This window comes from Limulus polyphemus, unplaced genomic scaffold, assembly GCF_000517525.1.
Source record: "Limulus polyphemus unplaced genomic scaffold, Limulus_polyphemus-2.1.2 Scaffold1136, whole genome shotgun sequence".
Taxonomy (NCBI): Eukaryota; Metazoa; Arthropoda; class Merostomata; order Xiphosura; family Limulidae; genus Limulus; species Limulus polyphemus.
This window is the reverse complement of record NW_013666746.1, coordinates 51,135-69,270: the sequence shown is the minus strand read 5'-3', so window position 1 is coordinate 69,270 and position 18,136 is coordinate 51,135. Positions and strand designations below refer to the sequence as shown.

Below are 18,136 nucleotides of genomic sequence, written 5' to 3'. Positions count from 1 at the left end.
CTACTGGAGGGCAATGAGTATTGGTCAAGGTTATAGAAGTGTCACTTGACTAAGATGTTTCAATAGTTACGCTTCTAAAGTTAGTTTTTACAGCTGAGTTTTAATTAGATTTCACTGAACTAACATTTTCAATCCATACCTTTGGTACTTAAGGTCAGATTTTGGAACAACCTAACTATAATGTTCTTCAAACTGTCTGAGGTATTACCAATCCAGTATCTGAAATTCGCAAAACCTGCAAAATGGAAGCCAACTATGAGGAAAGAGACTTTTTGTTCAGTGAAGAACTGGACTTCTCCACCAACCCGAGAACACCTGAGACTAGCTTGATTTTACAACAAGTTGAGATCATGGATGATTAGAAAATATTGAATCATAATTTGGGTACCCACTAAGTTAGTGATATTTTCAGTAGCAAATATTAATGGATTGCTATATTTTGCTTTTTGTATATTTTTTTTATGTAGTAAAAAAGACAGCTACCAAGAACTAGATAATAACTCATTACATTGTAGTGTAGGAATATACCATAGGGTTCTTTCTTTCTGTGGTGCTATAATTTATTCTGAATATATACAGGTTTTCACATAAAAAGTGGTCAAGAAAAGCCATTAAGTTGATCTTATTTAAAATTAGCTTTGCTCCTTTGTCATTTTCAAAGTTGGTAATACCTGTTACCACCCTTGGAGAACATTACTAACAGCGACCTCATATCAGGAAGTTGACAATAATGTCTTTCAATGATTGTAAAGGTAAAATCTAGAGGTTATGGCCACACCCACATGTGATGAGAATTACCATTCACATGGTAGTGCATATCGCACTCAATAAATATGAGGTTTCTTCAAACCCAGGAAACTCTGCATTAGGTAGTCTGATGGATCATCTCCATTAAAGAATAACTAAAAGAAGCAGTTTTGAATTCCTAAGTAAGCAAAAACACATAGTGTTTTTTGTTTTTATCAATAGATATTGTTTTAATTTTGTATTACACAACATGTCCAGTCCTTTAAACAGGGTAATGCAAGATTGAACAAAGTATGCTTCATTTGAGGCACTATAGGAAATGTTGTGAGATGCTGCCTTGTGAATCTTGCTTCCTTTTGGAATCCTCAATCATTACATAAGTAAGCTACAGGTGTTGGAGAGTAGGGGGCAATTAAACATATCTTAATTGTTTAATAGTTTTATGTAAGCATGTGCTCGGTCCTTTAAGTTTTCTTTCAATCTACTTGTAGAAGTAACAGTAGATATACTTGTTTCTTTCAATACAAAGTTTAAAAAAAAGTAAACCTGTGAAATGTCTGAATCTTAAAATACTTTATCAACATTTCAGAGTTTTCAATACATGATTTTAATATAAAAATGTAGACAGAAGATAAATGCTTCCCTCACAATAAAATGGAAATATCCATCCATGCATATATATAATTTAAGGGCAACAAGGGACCTGTTGGTCCATCTAGGCCACCCCATCCATATGTTAACCTTTAAAATATAAATAAAACACTTATAGCCAGCCTTTATCCTTTAAATATTTAACAGACCTTCATTTAAACTCCTTTAAATTAACTGCATCTACCACATCTGAAGGCAACCCTTTTCAAAGGCTGACCACACTGTTACAAAAATTTCAGCTGTCTTAGCTGAAGATGTCTCCTACCCTGCCAAAATTTATATTTGTGTCCCCTAGTCTTACCATTCACACCATTATGTATGAAAAAAAAAAAAGATGCATCAACACTATCAATTCTCTTAACAATCCTAAACACCTCAATCATATCCCCTCTAACTCTTCTTTTTTCAAGAGAAAACAATTTCAGAAATTCTAAACTGTCCTCATATAACAACCTTTCTATCCCAGGTATTATACTAGTAGCCATCCTTTGAACCTTTTCCAAATATTCAATGTCCTTTCTAAGGTAAAGAGTCCAAGGCTAAAGACAACACTCCAAATGTGGCCTAACTAATGACCCATGCAAAGACATTATAACCTCTTTAGTCTTAAATCCAACATTTCTGTAGATACAATCTAAAATCCTATTTGCTGTTACTCTTGTAACAGAACATCGCTTGAATGAATTAAGAGACTGATCAATCAAAACACCAAGATCCTTTTCTTCAATAACTCTGTTAAGGCTATTTCCATCAAAATTACACTCATAATTCAAATTGTGATATCCCACATGCATTAACTTGCATTTATTAAAGTTAAAAGCCACCTGCCATTTATTTGTGCAATTAACCAAGCAATTAAAGTACTTTTAAAAAGTTGCAGCAATTTCCTCACAACCAGCAACATCCATAACTTTAATATCATTAGCAAATTTAAATATTTCATTGACCATTCTTTCATCTTTGTAGTTGATGTAAATCAAGAATAGCAAAGGACCTAACAGGGAGTCCTAGAACTCCACTTGTAACATTAATTTAGTTTGACTGAACTCCACTTGTAACAGCCTACTGCTTTCTTCCATCTACTCAGTATTTTAGCCAATGATCCAATTTATTTCCCACACCTTCAGTGATAACTTTTAAACAAGCCTTTTATATGGCAATTTGTCAAGGACACTTTGAAAATTCAGATACATCACATACACACCTGTACCATCATCTACATGAGGTGTAACCTCTTCAAAGAATGTCATAAGATTAGTAAGTCAAGATTTTCTCCTAGTGAAGTTCTGAATGAAAATAAAGTGTACAATTATGCTTCAATCACACCACATCTGCTTTATCCACTGCCATGAGCCCTTTCACTTAATACCAGGATTCTTCATATCAGTTGGGACAGAACAGACATAGTAGTGGTTGAGATGCTATTTATGTGAGCAAATTGCTTGATAAACAACTGTTTTGGTATGAACTGGATTAAGTTAGAGAAGAATAGCTTTTAAGATTATGGTTGACATAACTATTGGTGTGTATACAGTTAGTACAATTCAAAGTACAGAAATACTTAGATACATATATATTTGTGGAAAAGTACTCATTACAGGGGAAATCATAGAAACACAGTCAAAGACATGTCTGTGGATAAGTTTACAGTGCAATGCAAAGTAAAAAAAAAAGACATTCAGCATAAGAAAAATAAAGAAAGACATACTGGTTAACACAGCAGGTAAGTGCATAGTACAATGCAAAATATAGAAATACGTAGCTTTTGAACCATAGACATACAAACATGTACAAAAATGCCCATTAAAAAAGAGACCTAGCTATTGATATAAATGTGGATACGAACTTGTATACAGCCTATGACAAAGTAAAGAAAGACATAGTCATTAATATGATTGACAATGTAAGTATACTGTTCATGAGATAAGGTAAGGAAAAACCATTGTCACTGATCTACATGTATTTGCTGATTGTGTACAGTGCATTGAAATTAATGTCCAGAAAGACACTCAATAATATAATTATGGATAAATATAAAATGTACAGAATGGTGTACTAACTTATATGTTTTACTGATTAAATAATAGTCATTATTACCACATATTGCATATAAAGCCACATATAGATTTCAGTTTTACTCATTTAAAGTATATATTTTTTAACTGTTCTTATCCTCTAGAATTGTAGAGCTACTGATGACTTTTACTAGAAAGTGTGCCAGGATGTGGAACCACTTCTTACAGATATTTTCATACAAACTACAGAACTAGATGTTAGATTTCTTTTGCATTTACCTATATAAGGAGTATACAATTAGAAGTTGGTTGGTGTGTAAAGAGAGTTAACATGGTATAGGCTTTGCACTATACAATTATAATACATTTCTTTTGCTTAGCTTTGACCTTAACCTCAACAGTTTTGGCAATATGTTTTTACATATTAATACAGAAAAATATTATCTTTTTTTAGACAAAAATGTTAAAAATTAATCACATTGTGATTTTCTTGAAAATTTACTTTTCATTCAATTAAGATACTGTTACAACAGCAAAAGTCACGTGACACTGCTGGCACGTTTGGTGCTGGTAGCGTGTGTGAAATTTCTCGAATGATCATGAATGATCGGGAAGGCCCGAGTGCATTCGAGACGCCCCCTTCTTTAGTATATAAGCCTGGCAGAAAAAGCCCCCTGAAATGAATCTATGATAAAGCAAACAGTAGACATGGTAAGTTTTGGGCAAAGTTATCGAGATTGTGAATCGCTGTGGTTTATAGCGAGTATTATAAAAGTTGTAAAGTTTAATGTGACGAGAAACGTACAGTGGAATTACTGTGTACTAAAAGTTTGTATTGAAAAATAATAAACTGGTTTAATCAAGAAAGGACTTGTATCACTGAAGTTCCTCAGAAAAAAATTCTATCGGAAATTAACAAACAAGCAGATACGTAACAATATGATAGAAGAGTATATCTGCTATTGTTGAGTGCAACTAGATGTAAAAGTTTCTAAATTTTAACTAAGTAAAACAATCACAGATAGTGGGTGATTCATCTAGAAGAATGTGTCATCGAGACATTGTTTCCTTATTTCTGATGATGTAGTGCAGTCATTCAACTCTTCTATATTTAGCTTGTGCAGAATACCTATTATTCTCATACTACTTAATCCAATGGAGAAAGCTTCATAAATCTGGTTAGAACACAGAATCATGAAATGAAAGAAAACATACACAAGTAACATAAATCAAAAAACAAAACTGAAAAATGAGCACATAGAATTTATTAACGCTGAATAAAACATCTGATGAGAGACTTAGTATATCAACTACATAAGAATCCTGAAAGTTATTATACTGAGAATTCACCAACTTATTACCTACAGAAAATAAGTCATAATTTATATCAGTTTATAAGAACAATTTGATTTCCATTAGAAGTTGTATTGAAACATACTGTACTTTTAGGAAATAGATTAAAATATCAATTTTACAGAAATTATTATATATATATAGTAGTATTAGTAGATAAATCTCATATTCATTTCAACATACTTTTACACTTTCATCCCATCCTCCACTAGCTAGTATATATTTTTGCTGAGGATGAAAGCACAAACTAAATATTCTATAAGCATGATTTCGAATACTTTGGTCAAATGACTGCTCAAGTGCTCCAAAATATTTAGTTTTCATCTGAAACAAAAATAATAAATTATTCTTGCAATGATATGGTATAAAAAGAAATATCATTTTTAAAAGCTTTTCTTACATGAAAAAAGGTGGTTCAAAGACACATTTATTTCTAAACAACCTTTATATTTCTTTAAATCTTTTAAGTTCACAAAGCAAAATAAATAAAATGATTTTTTGTTTACAAAATAAATGACTCAAATAGATATAAAAAAACAGTTTTAGCATATTTTCATTTGATAGTTGAAAAAGAACTGAAAACACTAATAGTATATCTTTTTCTGGAGTATTAGAATATCTTATTACACCCACTAAAATAAGCAAATTGGCAATATAAATTAACCAACCACTAAATGTTTAAAAATATACAAGTGTAAATTTTTCCATACATATATGATGGAACTCCACTTTTAGCAGACAAAACCTCACTTTTGATGCAATTTAACTTTGAGTACAGAATTAAAGTATAATTAAGGTTTTTTTTAAGGTTCAAAAATTAAGTTTTTTTAAATGCAAAATAATATTTTATACTTAAACATTCATAATTATAAACGTTTATGAAATAATCAAGCATATACACCACCCATGTGAAATCTGAGAAAAGTTTGAAAAATGTGACATAAATATAATATTTGTATGATATTATGTATATCTCAGATCTATATCTTCTCTAATACCTACTTTTATAGGCACAAATAAATAAATTATGTACATGAAAGACTTTCTTTATTAACATGACGGATTTTATGATTAACATGCAACTACTAACAAAGTTTCTGAAGCACACTTCCAGAACTTCTAAACACATATGAATGGAGGAACGAAAGTTATAAATAACTACTCTCGTTCAGTGCTGCCTATATATGCAAAAATAAATTTACACATGCCACAAGCCTTCTATCTCCCCTCCACTGGAATTGGCTGATTCCAATGTATCTCTCATGAAAATCATCATGCATTAACCTTCCACCAATAAGAGTGTGACATACTCTCATGATGTATGTGACTCCCTCTATTCAATTCTACTGAACTATTACTTCGAGTTTTGGCAGAAGATGGAAGCACTAGTTTTCAGTGGGGAGGAAGGACAGGAAGTGTGAGAAGAGATAAGTACCAAATGAAAATACATTTTAAGTGTAGGAGAAAATTATAACTTCCAATTTGGTACATTATCTCTGCTCACATAAATAGCTAGAATTCTACATTGAATAGGAGGAGGAAAAGTAAGAAGCATCTTTTGAAAGTGTCTGAAGGACACTCCCTAAGATGAGACAGTCAGATTCTAAGTTCTATGTGGGGAACCGCACCACTTCTGAATCAGGTATACTCTTCGCCCATCGTATAAAGATGTCACATATATAGGTTGAAAACAGAGGAACTATGGCTGGAAAGTGATCCAAACCATGTATCTGGCAGGGGTAGGAAAGAGGATCATACCATCTTTACCTCAAGTTCATGAGACTGTAGGGAATCTAGTACCCCCTGACTCATGAAGGGGGCACATGTGAATGTGAGAAATTGATCTGGGAAACCGCCATCTGGTATCGAAAAGATGTCAATATAATGTAAACCATCTCCCTCAAAAGTGAAATTGACCAGAACCACCCAAGCATATTAACATCCTCAGAATAAAAAACATGGAGGGATAGCAGAAGGGAAAGAACCACAATAATATGCAATTACCTCCACTGTGACCCACAACACTGATGGAGTATAAATGAGGGAGATATATAGACATCTGTAATACATGTGTGAGGAATTATGTTGATTAGTTCTACTCCAAATCCAAAACACAGCCACTGGGAACTGACATCCACATGTAGGTAGAATGAAGGATCCCAATTGAAGCAGTGAACTGTATTTTTTATGTCTCGCTTCCATTTGTTTTTATATTTCATATTGGAGGATATTATGTCATCTACACCAGCAGAACACCACTGCCCTACTCTCAATTGAATAGTTTTGTAATAATTTCTGTTTTTTGTTTGTATTTCATTAACCCATTCATGAGGATACCTCCATTGTCCACCACCTCAATGGCTTGGAACTGGAAAGTGGTAAGGACTCTCAAACCCCACTAGGAGAAAAGAGGGGTAAAATGCAATGAAGAGTATGGAGGTATGACAACACCTAAGACAATGCAATTGGTGACCATGAAACCCTATTTTTAAAAGCAGACCATACTGATTTATTCAATATAAGGCATGGCAGGGATGAGCAGCTATCCTCTTCTGCTTTATCCATGTAGTCCATGGATGGGTATGGTCTGGGACAGACAAACGTATGAAGCAATTCTATAGTGAGGATAAACCTACAAGTGATCTTGAGGAACATCCCATCTCTGCAGTGTGCATTGGGTGGCCATGGAATCATAATATGTATGTCGACATGGCCTGACAGTGCAGATTTGAACAGTTAAAGAATACCTGGTCAGGCACCACTCACCTCAGAGTGGATCCAAACAGTGAGCATTAATATAAGGGAAAAGGACCCCTTAAAAGGAAAAATATGAAAAAACTTACCCTTTCAAGGTCTTGCTGCATTCTGATATTCTAGAATGGTTAAAGGCAGAACACAATAACCTGAAGAGGAAGAAAACTGTGATCTGATGTAAATAGTGAGAAATGAACGTATCATGAGTAGTCCACATGCCAGATTTAAAAAGTACCTCCAAAGAACAACAAAAATGAAAAATAAGGTGTAATATTGGGTGAGAAGACACTCAGAACAAAGTATGGGAGGAAGACAATAAAGAGGAAAAAAGCCAATCAAACGAAGAGCTGGACCCAATTGGTGAAAGAGGAAGGAGAAAGAACAAGAACAGAGGACAGTTGCCAAGGAAGAAAGAGGTGGGAACAGACACCACAGAAGGAAGCCATGCAAGCATTATAACAAAGAAGAGCACATACAAGACATAGAAGTATATCAGGATGAGGATAAAGGTGTGAAACAGAAGGAAGGAAAAGCAGCTAAACAGAGGAGTTATCCTCACAAGCCACTGAAGTGTTATGGAGGAAAAACAATCAGGAGAAAGGGAAAGATATCTAGAAGGATAAAGAGTACGTGAAACACTGATAGCAAATAAACAGACCACTGACGTCCACGGGTGAAAAGGAGAAGGAAGGGTGAAACAAGGAGCACAGGGACTGGTACAAAGGATAGAAATAAGCATCCATCGAAAGTGTCTGAAGAACACCCCAGAATTGTGATCCCCATAGTAGAGGATCTTACATGGGAGACTGCACCACTTCTGTACCAGGTATACTCTGCTCCCAGTGTGGAAAGAGGTGTTGCATATACAAGTGGAAAAAGAGAGGAGCATAACCAAAAGGGAGAGAAAAATGGTTGGATTGGAATCCGAACCACAGTATATCGTAATCTCAATCCTGTCAAAGAAAAACTGTAGGAGAAACATCTACAGACAGTAATGTGGGGGAAAGCTAAAGAGGATGTGCACCAAGGTGTAGAGTGGCTATGAAATGGGCACATGCGTGCAAATCCACAACTAAACATACATCCAGAAACCTTACATCTGAATGACAGCAAGAAGAGACTGCCCTTGTGGCAGGTCACATCAAACTCAGTCAGACTGGTGCCTAACTGAGCAACATCACATTCAGGCTGCAAAACTACTTGAGGTGGAGTGCAAGAGGAGAACCTTTACCTTATTTAACAATATCCTGCAGATAGGATTTCACAGAAGTCGAAGCACGATGCTATCCTCCCACTGTATGGAAATGGATGGCCTTTGAAAAAAAATATAACCACCTCACCTCAGGGAAATGGATAAAATGGAACACACATGAGAAATCATGTCAAAAAAGGCTGAGTTAGGCCTAAAGATTCTGCAAGAAAAGCTTGGGAAGGCATGGCATAGTCAGGCATGTCAAAATCCTTGTCATCATGAACAGATTCTGCAGATTCAGGAGGAAGACTAGCAATATCGGGAGAAGAATGTCAACTATAAAAATAAATCTCCCAAAAAATGAAGGCAAAAAATTCCTCAGTTGAGTTCTCCTGACCTGAAGTCTGTGTAACTGTGCTGGAAGTAGGTGGTAAAACCTTCAAAGTGGTAACATGAACTTTGGAATTCATCACGTAATGATGAAGAATTTGAAAAAAAAATAAGAACAACAAAAGTAAGTTATCACATAAAACTACAGAAATAAACTGCAGTAATAAATGTATCCACTTTGTATGACATATTAAAGAAAATAACGCTTGAAGAGAGCATAATCAAAAAAACGTTTGCACTAGAACATTGGGATACATGGGAGTACACATAAAGGGCAGCACTGAACAAGAATCTATATAAATATAATACTTAATAATACTGCTTGTTGTCTGTCCATGTAACTACTTCACAGGGTGTGGATGGATCTTCACCAAAATTGGTATGGAGGTTCATTAATTACATGTCGGGGTACATACAAATTTTCAGTTTTTCAGTTTCATGGATATTTTGTACCACTACCTCACCTACTGTGGATGGATCTTCACTATATTTGGCATGTAAGTTTGTTTGGTCCATGCGATGACACATGCAAAGTTGCAGTTTCATATTTTGTGTTTTGCAGTTTTTATGAGCATTTTTGTGTTTTTTACAATTACATATAAGGGAAGCAACTTTTCATGTCCTAAGATAACCTTTCATTAATCATGAATTTACCTAACTTCTGTCCAGGGGAGGGGTACTCCAGCTAGTAGCTATATATGTGAGCTATGGTACTGTACCATATCAGAAACTGATGTTTCTTTTATCCCTTTGAATCTATGTGCATGGGTGGGAGGTCAGAGAGTTAAAGTAGTGATAATACCAGATACAATATTCAGGAATACTGAAAAAAAAACTTTGGATATGCATTTAGGAGGTTGTAGAGATTGCAACCTGTATAATGAATAAAATTATTTTTATTCCTCACATAAACGTCACATTGCACTCTGACTAGTCAGAGTCAGGCTGACTTTGTCATTTCACAGACATATCTTTGTTACAAAAACCTTATTAACACATCAGATTTTTTGTGTATAAGAGATGTGTACTGTTTATTTAAAGCTTGGCTTGTCACATTTCATGAACATACACTTCGTAACTTTGTAATTGCAGTCAACATTACTTCTTCAATACAGGGTTGGTCCATTGGACTGACTTTGTGCATATACAGTTAAAGATGCAATAACCAATTATATTACTAACAATAAACAAAAGAAATAGGTACTTTTCCATTATACCCTCACAATTTTAATAACTTATATAAATATGCATTTTATTCATATAATAAATGTCGATAATAAATTTCAAAAATATATTAATAAGTACTGTATTCACATAGTAAAAACTTACCATTTGCGGGGGTATAACAGAAAAGTGTCAAGAAATATGCCTAATATCTTCCATTATGGTATATCAGTGATATCCTGAAACCCTTCACTTCAGAATAACAATGTGTCTTATCTTTCTTGGAAGCAATTACATGTAAAATATAGTGTAGCATCCAATGGAATCACATTTATTCAAACACAGAGCATCTTATGATAACAAAAAATGGAAAAAACACAACAAAACCTGTGAATTACACTTTGAAAATCCATCTGTAGCCATCTTTTTGTTAACAGCACTCTTCAGTTGTGCACATACATCTTATATTTTAAATTACATATAAAAAAAATATTCTAATGACTGATACATTGAGTAGAATCAGGGAACTAGTCCTTATTTAAGGTTGGCTGTTTAACTTGCCAAAAAAAAACACACAAAAACTATGAATCACTAACTTGGAGCTACAAAGCCATATTAAACTATATGTTCTAACTCTTACATAAAAGCAAATGTAAAACCACTATGTACTTCCTCTGCCAAAAAATCCTTGTAAACAGAATTAAAAAAAGGTACTGCCTTGTGTACTAAGCGCCAGATAGCTATGCTCATTTACGCAGTGATTCTGAAATATACAATACTGGAAAAACTGTTGTTTTATGCTTTATGTTTTGTTTACCTAACTCCTTTGGCATCTTTCAATCAATCAGTATACAACATTTTTTTTATTTCTTAAAATCCTAAAGTTAGGAGTTGATTTTACAGATGTTAGTGGCTGTTTTGATCATCACAATCATAACATCTGGCAAATGATACAAAGCACTAACATTTCCAGTCAACAATGATATAGCTCTAGAACTTCAAAACAATAACCAACTTTAGTGCTCACAGGCTTACCTCTTTCAAGAATTCTTCATTTGAATCCTTCCGCCCTCCCATTTGTGTCAAAATTTAGGTAAAAGTCTATTATATTTTTCAGAGTAATTTACTTATAGAAGACCTGCAGTGCTAAACTATTAAATATACGCTACAATAATGTCCAAATGTCATTTTACCTTAGTCTCAGTTGCAAGTATATGGTTAGAAAAGTAATGTTTACAGAAAATGTAAACATTTTGAAACTTATCAATACAGTCACAATGAGGTTCCTGTTGAAGTTAGTGAACAAAAAGAGAGGTTATCCAAAATTAGAATCCAATCAAATGAGGACATGAAAATTGTGAAGCATAAGGAATAGTGCGAATAAGATATTTGGTTCTTCACATTGTAACCATTTCAATTATCGTAGATTATTCAATGACTGACAGACTTAAATATGACTGAACAGGCCTCAATCAACAAAGGTCACAAGAACTTATAATTAAAGAACATTTATTGTTATTTCTACTTTAACTGCACTGAGTGACCTAAATGGCATAAACATGTTGAAAACCATTATTACAGTGCATATCAAGGCCACAAACAAAAGTAACCTTGCTTTGGGAAGACTTTTTATCAATACCAAAATTACATTTTGGAAGTTTCATTGCATTTTTTAAAGCAAGAGATGAAATTCTAAACTTATGCAAAATTGTATGTGAGAAATTGGTTCAGTGGATTTTCTTTTGATTCGTGATTTTAGGGTTACAAATATTATTATCTCTAAGTATTCTATATGGCATTATGTCTGATGAGTTGAACTTTGGACAAATTAAATTATGCATTAATGCACTGAAGTAAGAAAAATGAATTGTTGTTATTATCACAGATGGGTTTATATACTGTCATGACCTAGGAGACTATCATCTTGACATTGTCATTAAAGTCGTGTACAGTGCATGGAGAAGTGAGATACTGGTTTATCATGGTGTTTACGGCCATTATATTGTTGCCGTGTCCAAGTGTCATGCAAATTAATCAATCAATCAAAATAATGATTAAATCAATAAACTTAAATAATGATTAAATCAACTATCATGAACATAATTAAATAACTGAAATTATGATTTCTGATTATCACTATTTTTGATTATTTGAACTATCTTAGTAATTGAAATATTGTTATCATGCTTGTTTGTTGTTAAGCAAAAAGCTACATAATGAGCTATCTGTGCTCTGTTTAATTTCAGCCTTATAAGTTTTGTTACTTTTACATCAAATTTGTTCAGTTTTGGTGATTCAGTGAGGTGTCATGATTTGAAGGTCTTGGGTTCAATTTCTGTTGCCCCAAACTTGCTTGTTCTGCATTTGTTATTGCAAAACTACTAAGAGGGAAGGCAAATGGCTAGTAACATGTGTTGCTAAATTTTTCTTATTTTTGACTAAAAAAAAGGCTGGCAGCACCAATTGTCAACTCTTTTTTTGTTTTGTTTGTTTGTGCTATGGTTTGAGTAATAATTAATTAATGAGCCTGTTGATCAGTTGATTAGCAAATATCAATAATCACCCAGCTCTAGGTGCAGAATGATGTTTTAATCTTAAGTTGTGAAACTTTGAATTTTTAACAAAAAAAATACTTATTAAAACTTAAATAATGAGCTATAAATGACTCTCAAAGAGACCTTACCAGTTCTGGCAAAGTAAGGTCAAGCAGCTGGGATGAGGCATCACTGGTCAGTTTGACTTTGTTAAGTGGTGGAGTGCTAGGGGTGTTAAGGTAACGAAGTAACTTTACATGAGTAAAGTACTTGAGTAACGTTTTTCAGTATATAATTTTAAAAAGTATTTATATGTTATATTTTCAAATACTTTTACTCCACTTCTTTTCATTTTATACATTTCGTTACTATTCTAAAAACACGAGGTGTGCGTGGGAACTCTGAAGCCATGGCATAGCTTTGGGAAGAGGGACCTAGAGACATACCTGGCATGATCTGTTAAGAGCATGGAGATTTTCAAGTCTTTCCTCAGTCTATCTGATATAGCCATATGTCTGAACACACCACTACCTGCCTCTGCTGCCTGTGAGCATCTCTTCACTTGTGCTGGGCAGATTTTTAGTCCTCTGCATGCAAGGCTGGACTGTGGTTACTTTGAAAACCAGTTGCTTCTCAAATTGAAAAATGAATTTTGTGCATAATATAGTTGTTGAATTCATGTATTTGTTTTATTAATTCCTTATATACTTTATTCTAAAACAATAAGATTTGTACATCATTCATTATTGGCACTACTGTTGTAACAGTTCATGCACAGTTGCCTGCATGAGTTGGCTGAAACCCTAAGTATAGTTGTGAATATCATAGTAATCAATTATATACAACAAATGTGTTTTAGATAAGTAAAAGAATGACAAATCTTACATCACTGGTAATTTACGTAGTTTGTTAAATCTTTTCCATAAAGGGTTGTGTTTCTAGACCTCATGGACTGCAACATAAATGTTGGGTTTGAGAGAACTGCAGGTGAGTGTAGTTTTTACTTTTGTTACTTGAGCACTTATTCACTATGGATACTTTTTTACTCTGACTTAAGTAAAGTTCAGGATGGATACTTCTACCTGTACTTGAGTAACTTTTTGACAAAGTACTTGAACTTAAGTAACATATTATAGTACTTTTTATACCCCTGCCTGAGAGTGCATAATTATAATAGTGTCAATAGCCAGGTGTTTTCATTTCCTTGCCTAGACAGACTTCCAAAGGCAGGACCAAAAGAAGCTTTTGACCTCATGTGTCCATGGATTTTGTGTGACATGATTAGCCAAACTATCGATGTGTTTGTTTTTCAACACCTGAACTTATGTGGAGTTTTATAAATGGTATCATGCTATTACTCTTAGAATTGGTATCATTGTTGTTTTGTATGTGATAACTGTAAAAGGTTTGAGAATTACAGAATTTTTAGATGCACAATCTTATTAGTAAATTTGTATGATATAGACCAATGAACTGTATATAACTTGAATACAAGGCCCAAATGATTCTTAATTGTAAAGAACCTAATGAACTGTATAAAAGCTTATTATGCCATTAAAAAATTGGAATGTATTATTTCTAAAATTGTTTAGAATAATAATTTTGTAGTGAAGTGAATAAACTGTCAAAAAATGAGTTTCATTTAGGCCTAATGGTAAGAATTAAAGTAGAGTGAAATTGTTCAAGTTGAAATTACTGTATACAGTAATTTGTAAAAATTTATATCATGATGAGTTATAAAAATGAATTTAATGATGAGAACAGTTCTGTTATTGAAGTTATAATGAAAATGAATTAAGTGAAAAAGTTGAACATTGAATTTATGTATTAATTCTATTAATCTCTTAAAGAATTATTCTGCTTCTATTGTATTTGTTCTGCTGGCATTATCCTGGACTGAAATTGTAAATATATTACTTAAACCTAAATCCTCTGGTCAATGGTTGTTTTGGTCATCAATGATTCTTAGTGGTTAAGAAGATTTAAGTGCATCACAGTATGTTGAAGAATAAGTTTTAAAATATGCCTGATAATACACATATTTATACAACATGGTCTTAACATCTTTTTCATTTAACTAGACAGAATCTGTGTATTTTTTTTGTTTGAAATTATTATTTTTTAAATGACTTGTGTATGTATTCTGATGGAGTTTCATGTAAGTTCTGCTGTTGAAAGTTTAATAACATTGCCTTGTTTATTTATTCAAATCTTTCCTACAACTTACCTTTTATATGTAGTATACATGTACGGGGAAATGCATTTAATAAGTTTAACACCTACTTCTGTAGTATTTGTGTCATATAGCCTGATGCTGAGGTCCTTTCCTCCAGTAGCTAATATGCTTCCATCAGAAGCTAGGTCCATTGCATTTATTTCATTTTTATCTTCTGTAAGAAATATAAAAATAACAAAATTCAATAGTTAAATAAGTAAATAAAAATCCATGAAAATAACATATTGTACATCATCTTACAAGTTTAATTTATCTGTTAATTTAGTAGAAGATTAATTTAGAATTCCTTGAAAGACGGAAATCAAGTTTTAGAAAATGTGATATTTACATTGTTTTGGATTTTAAATGGATTATTTAAAACCAATAAAAATTATGACCTTTTATTTATGCTTATATTTAAAGTATCTCAATACCTCTCAGGATATTTTGTATAATGTACTTGAACACACATTGCTATGTGTAAATATATTAGATTCTAATGTCAAGAAACAAAACAATATGGTTTGAAAAAAATAAATATTGAGTATTGATACTACTTACAATTGAGTCATTTTGTTGTTTTTTTTTTACTTGTGTGAAATAGTTTGGTTTCCAATATTATACAATATTATTACATTAACACTACTTAAAACTATGCAATACCTCTTACAATAAATACAAACACAAAATTTATGAATAAATTGTTTCTATTGTAAATTTTATCAACATTTGGGTTAAGCTTTATCTAATATTATTTGCCCAAATAGACCATGCATCTCTGCAAATAACCCATAAAAAAACAATTTTGGATTATATTGGAAATATATTGGATTAATAAATATACATATCATGGTTTCAAATTGTTTCATAATTAAATGATCACATACCCCACACTAAAGAATATGCATATATAGATGTATGGAGAACTCAATAAACAGCCTCAATGGACCAGTAAATCCCTTGTTGTCCTTAAAGTTTATATGTTAGTTCAATAAACAGCATTTCATCAATCTTTACATAAATATTATATTCAGCAAATGTGTAATTTCAATTAACATATGTTTCAGTGGGTTTGGTGTTCAATGAACAAACTCAAAACTCATGTGATAATTGAATTTTTCAATTTTTGCCTAAAACTATAGTTGGAAACATACTTGAAAAATTAACAGAACTACAATACTGTGTAAATGTGTATCAGAAATATAATCTTAAGACCATAATTTCGTAGCCTATATTATGTGACACTCTTTCAAATTCAGTAATTTTAACTGTAACAGGACTTAAATGTATTTATGAAATTATATGTAAATATCAAAACATTTGATTAACAACAGCAACGTAGTAAGAACAACTTATACAAGTTAGTGTAATTAGTCTGCTTATCAACCTCAATTTACATGTTAAAGCAGTGGCAGATCCAGATAGAGAGGGGGCTACCCCCACCAAAATATTTCAGTATAGACCTCATTTTACAAGTAAACTAAGCAACCTAAGAATGTCCAGAAAAAACTGTTTTAAATTTAAGTGTTTATTTATTCAAAGTTTTATTTCAAATTACCAATAAGAAGCGTAAAAACCATCATTTTAATAAAATGTTAGCGACATAGGAGAGTAGTAACTTTAAAACGATCTAATTTATTGAAAAACATCGAAATAATTAGCATATAATGTAGGGATACAAAACTTCAGCAGATCAAAGACGGCGCAAGCGATTGACTGTAAGTATAAAGTGTAAAGATCAAGGGATCTAACTGCGTTTAACGTTAAAGATGTGAAGTGAGTACATGTATAATTATTGAACTTTTGTTTAAAATAAAGATTTCTTCACCTTAATGATTTCCTTTACTTATTGACTCTTTTACACTTATGTATTAGCCCAACTACGGGAGCCTTCCATAACTTTGATGAGATCCCTAGGTTACACAACCGATCGGGTATAAGCCTGAGAGATTTTCCGATTACTAAAGACGCTATAACGTATGAAAAATTTAAAATATATAGTTTTTATATAATAATAATAATAATAAAGACTGTTGGATCAACGGATTTTCGATTTTTTTTTTATTCCCGACGATTCTGAACGGTATTTAGTAGGATCGGACTATAATAATTGAACTTTGAACTGTTAAAGATTCATATCTTCAAATATGTCGATATTTTTCAGTAAATTAGATTATTTTAAACTTTAAAACTTCTTGTTTCTAGTTAGCGATACCTTGGCAAAGACATCTTTATTTCCCGTAGGTGATGAATATACTCTTAAAGTATTTTAATAAAACCAACATTGTTCGTAAAATTTCGCACAAAGCTAACCGTTCCTAATGTAGCTAGTCAACATCACCCAACGCAAAATTTTAGGCTACTCTTCACCGACGAATAGTGGAATTGATCGAGATATGATAACGCCTCCCATGGCTGAAAAGGCGAGCATGTTCAGTGATCGGATTCGAACATGCATGTTGTGAGTCGAGCGCCCTAATTACAAGGCCCTGTAAAAGCCAAAATGGTACTCGAGTTTTATCTGTCCTGGCCGTCCCTAATATTCAAAAGATTGACATATCATAAATAAATAATTTGTAAATCTATATAACAGCCAACACTGGCTTTTGACTACTATTCCTGATGAGTATTTATTATTTCTGATGGTATGGTTGTGTAGCTGTTGCTAATTTTGCTAATCTACTCCAAAGTTTAATAAGGAAAATATAATTCTTCGTATGATAATTTAATCTCCAGGGTAAAATAAAATATACTGTTTGTGTAAATACAACAAATTCTACGGTCCATAAACTTGAACCATCCTGGTTATATATGCTCAGATTTCTACTATCTGAGCTACTTGTTTCTAGCCATTTTTCATCTTCATTTTAGCCTACCCTCTTCTGAACAATTTACTGAATGGGACAGTTTATATGCATATCCTTAAAATCTAGCTTTTAGACATCTTACATTTAAACTAGATACAACGAACCCAGAAGGGTTTTCTTACTAAGAAAACTCAAATGTCACTTCAGAGGAGGACTTTTACTTATAATTCATGACTTATAGTGGCCTATCATCTTGTTACGTCTCCGTTTGTTAATTGATTTTTCCGTAACTTCGTTCCGACGAAATTTTAACG

At 32.7% G+C, this 18,136-nt stretch overlaps 1 protein-coding gene across 5 annotated transcripts in view; it reads right to left on the bottom strand.

Annotated features, from left to right (window-relative positions):
- LOC106462298 (pre-mRNA-splicing factor PRP46-like) overlaps positions 1-16,964 on the bottom strand; it is a 33,173-nt gene extending 16,209 nt beyond the window's left edge. Inside the window, exons 1-3 of one of the 5 annotated variants that reach the window (XM_022389498.1) lie at positions 16,844-16,964; positions 15,084-15,190; positions 4,950-5,090 (exon numbers count right to left, since the gene is read on the bottom strand). In XM_022389498.1, coding sequence (XP_022245206.1) covers positions 4,950-5,090; positions 15,084-15,167 — 225 coding nt within the window. In that variant the 5' untranslated portion in view covers positions 15,168-15,190; positions 16,844-16,964. Of the gene's footprint in view, positions 1-4,949; positions 5,091-15,027; positions 15,045-15,083; positions 15,191-16,573; positions 16,642-16,843 lie in introns of those variants that run through there. The other 4 variants (XM_022389499.1, XM_022389497.1, XM_022389501.1 and 1 more) reach the window with 4 other exon arrangements.
- Between the last annotated feature and the right edge of the window lie 1,172 nt (positions 16,965-18,136).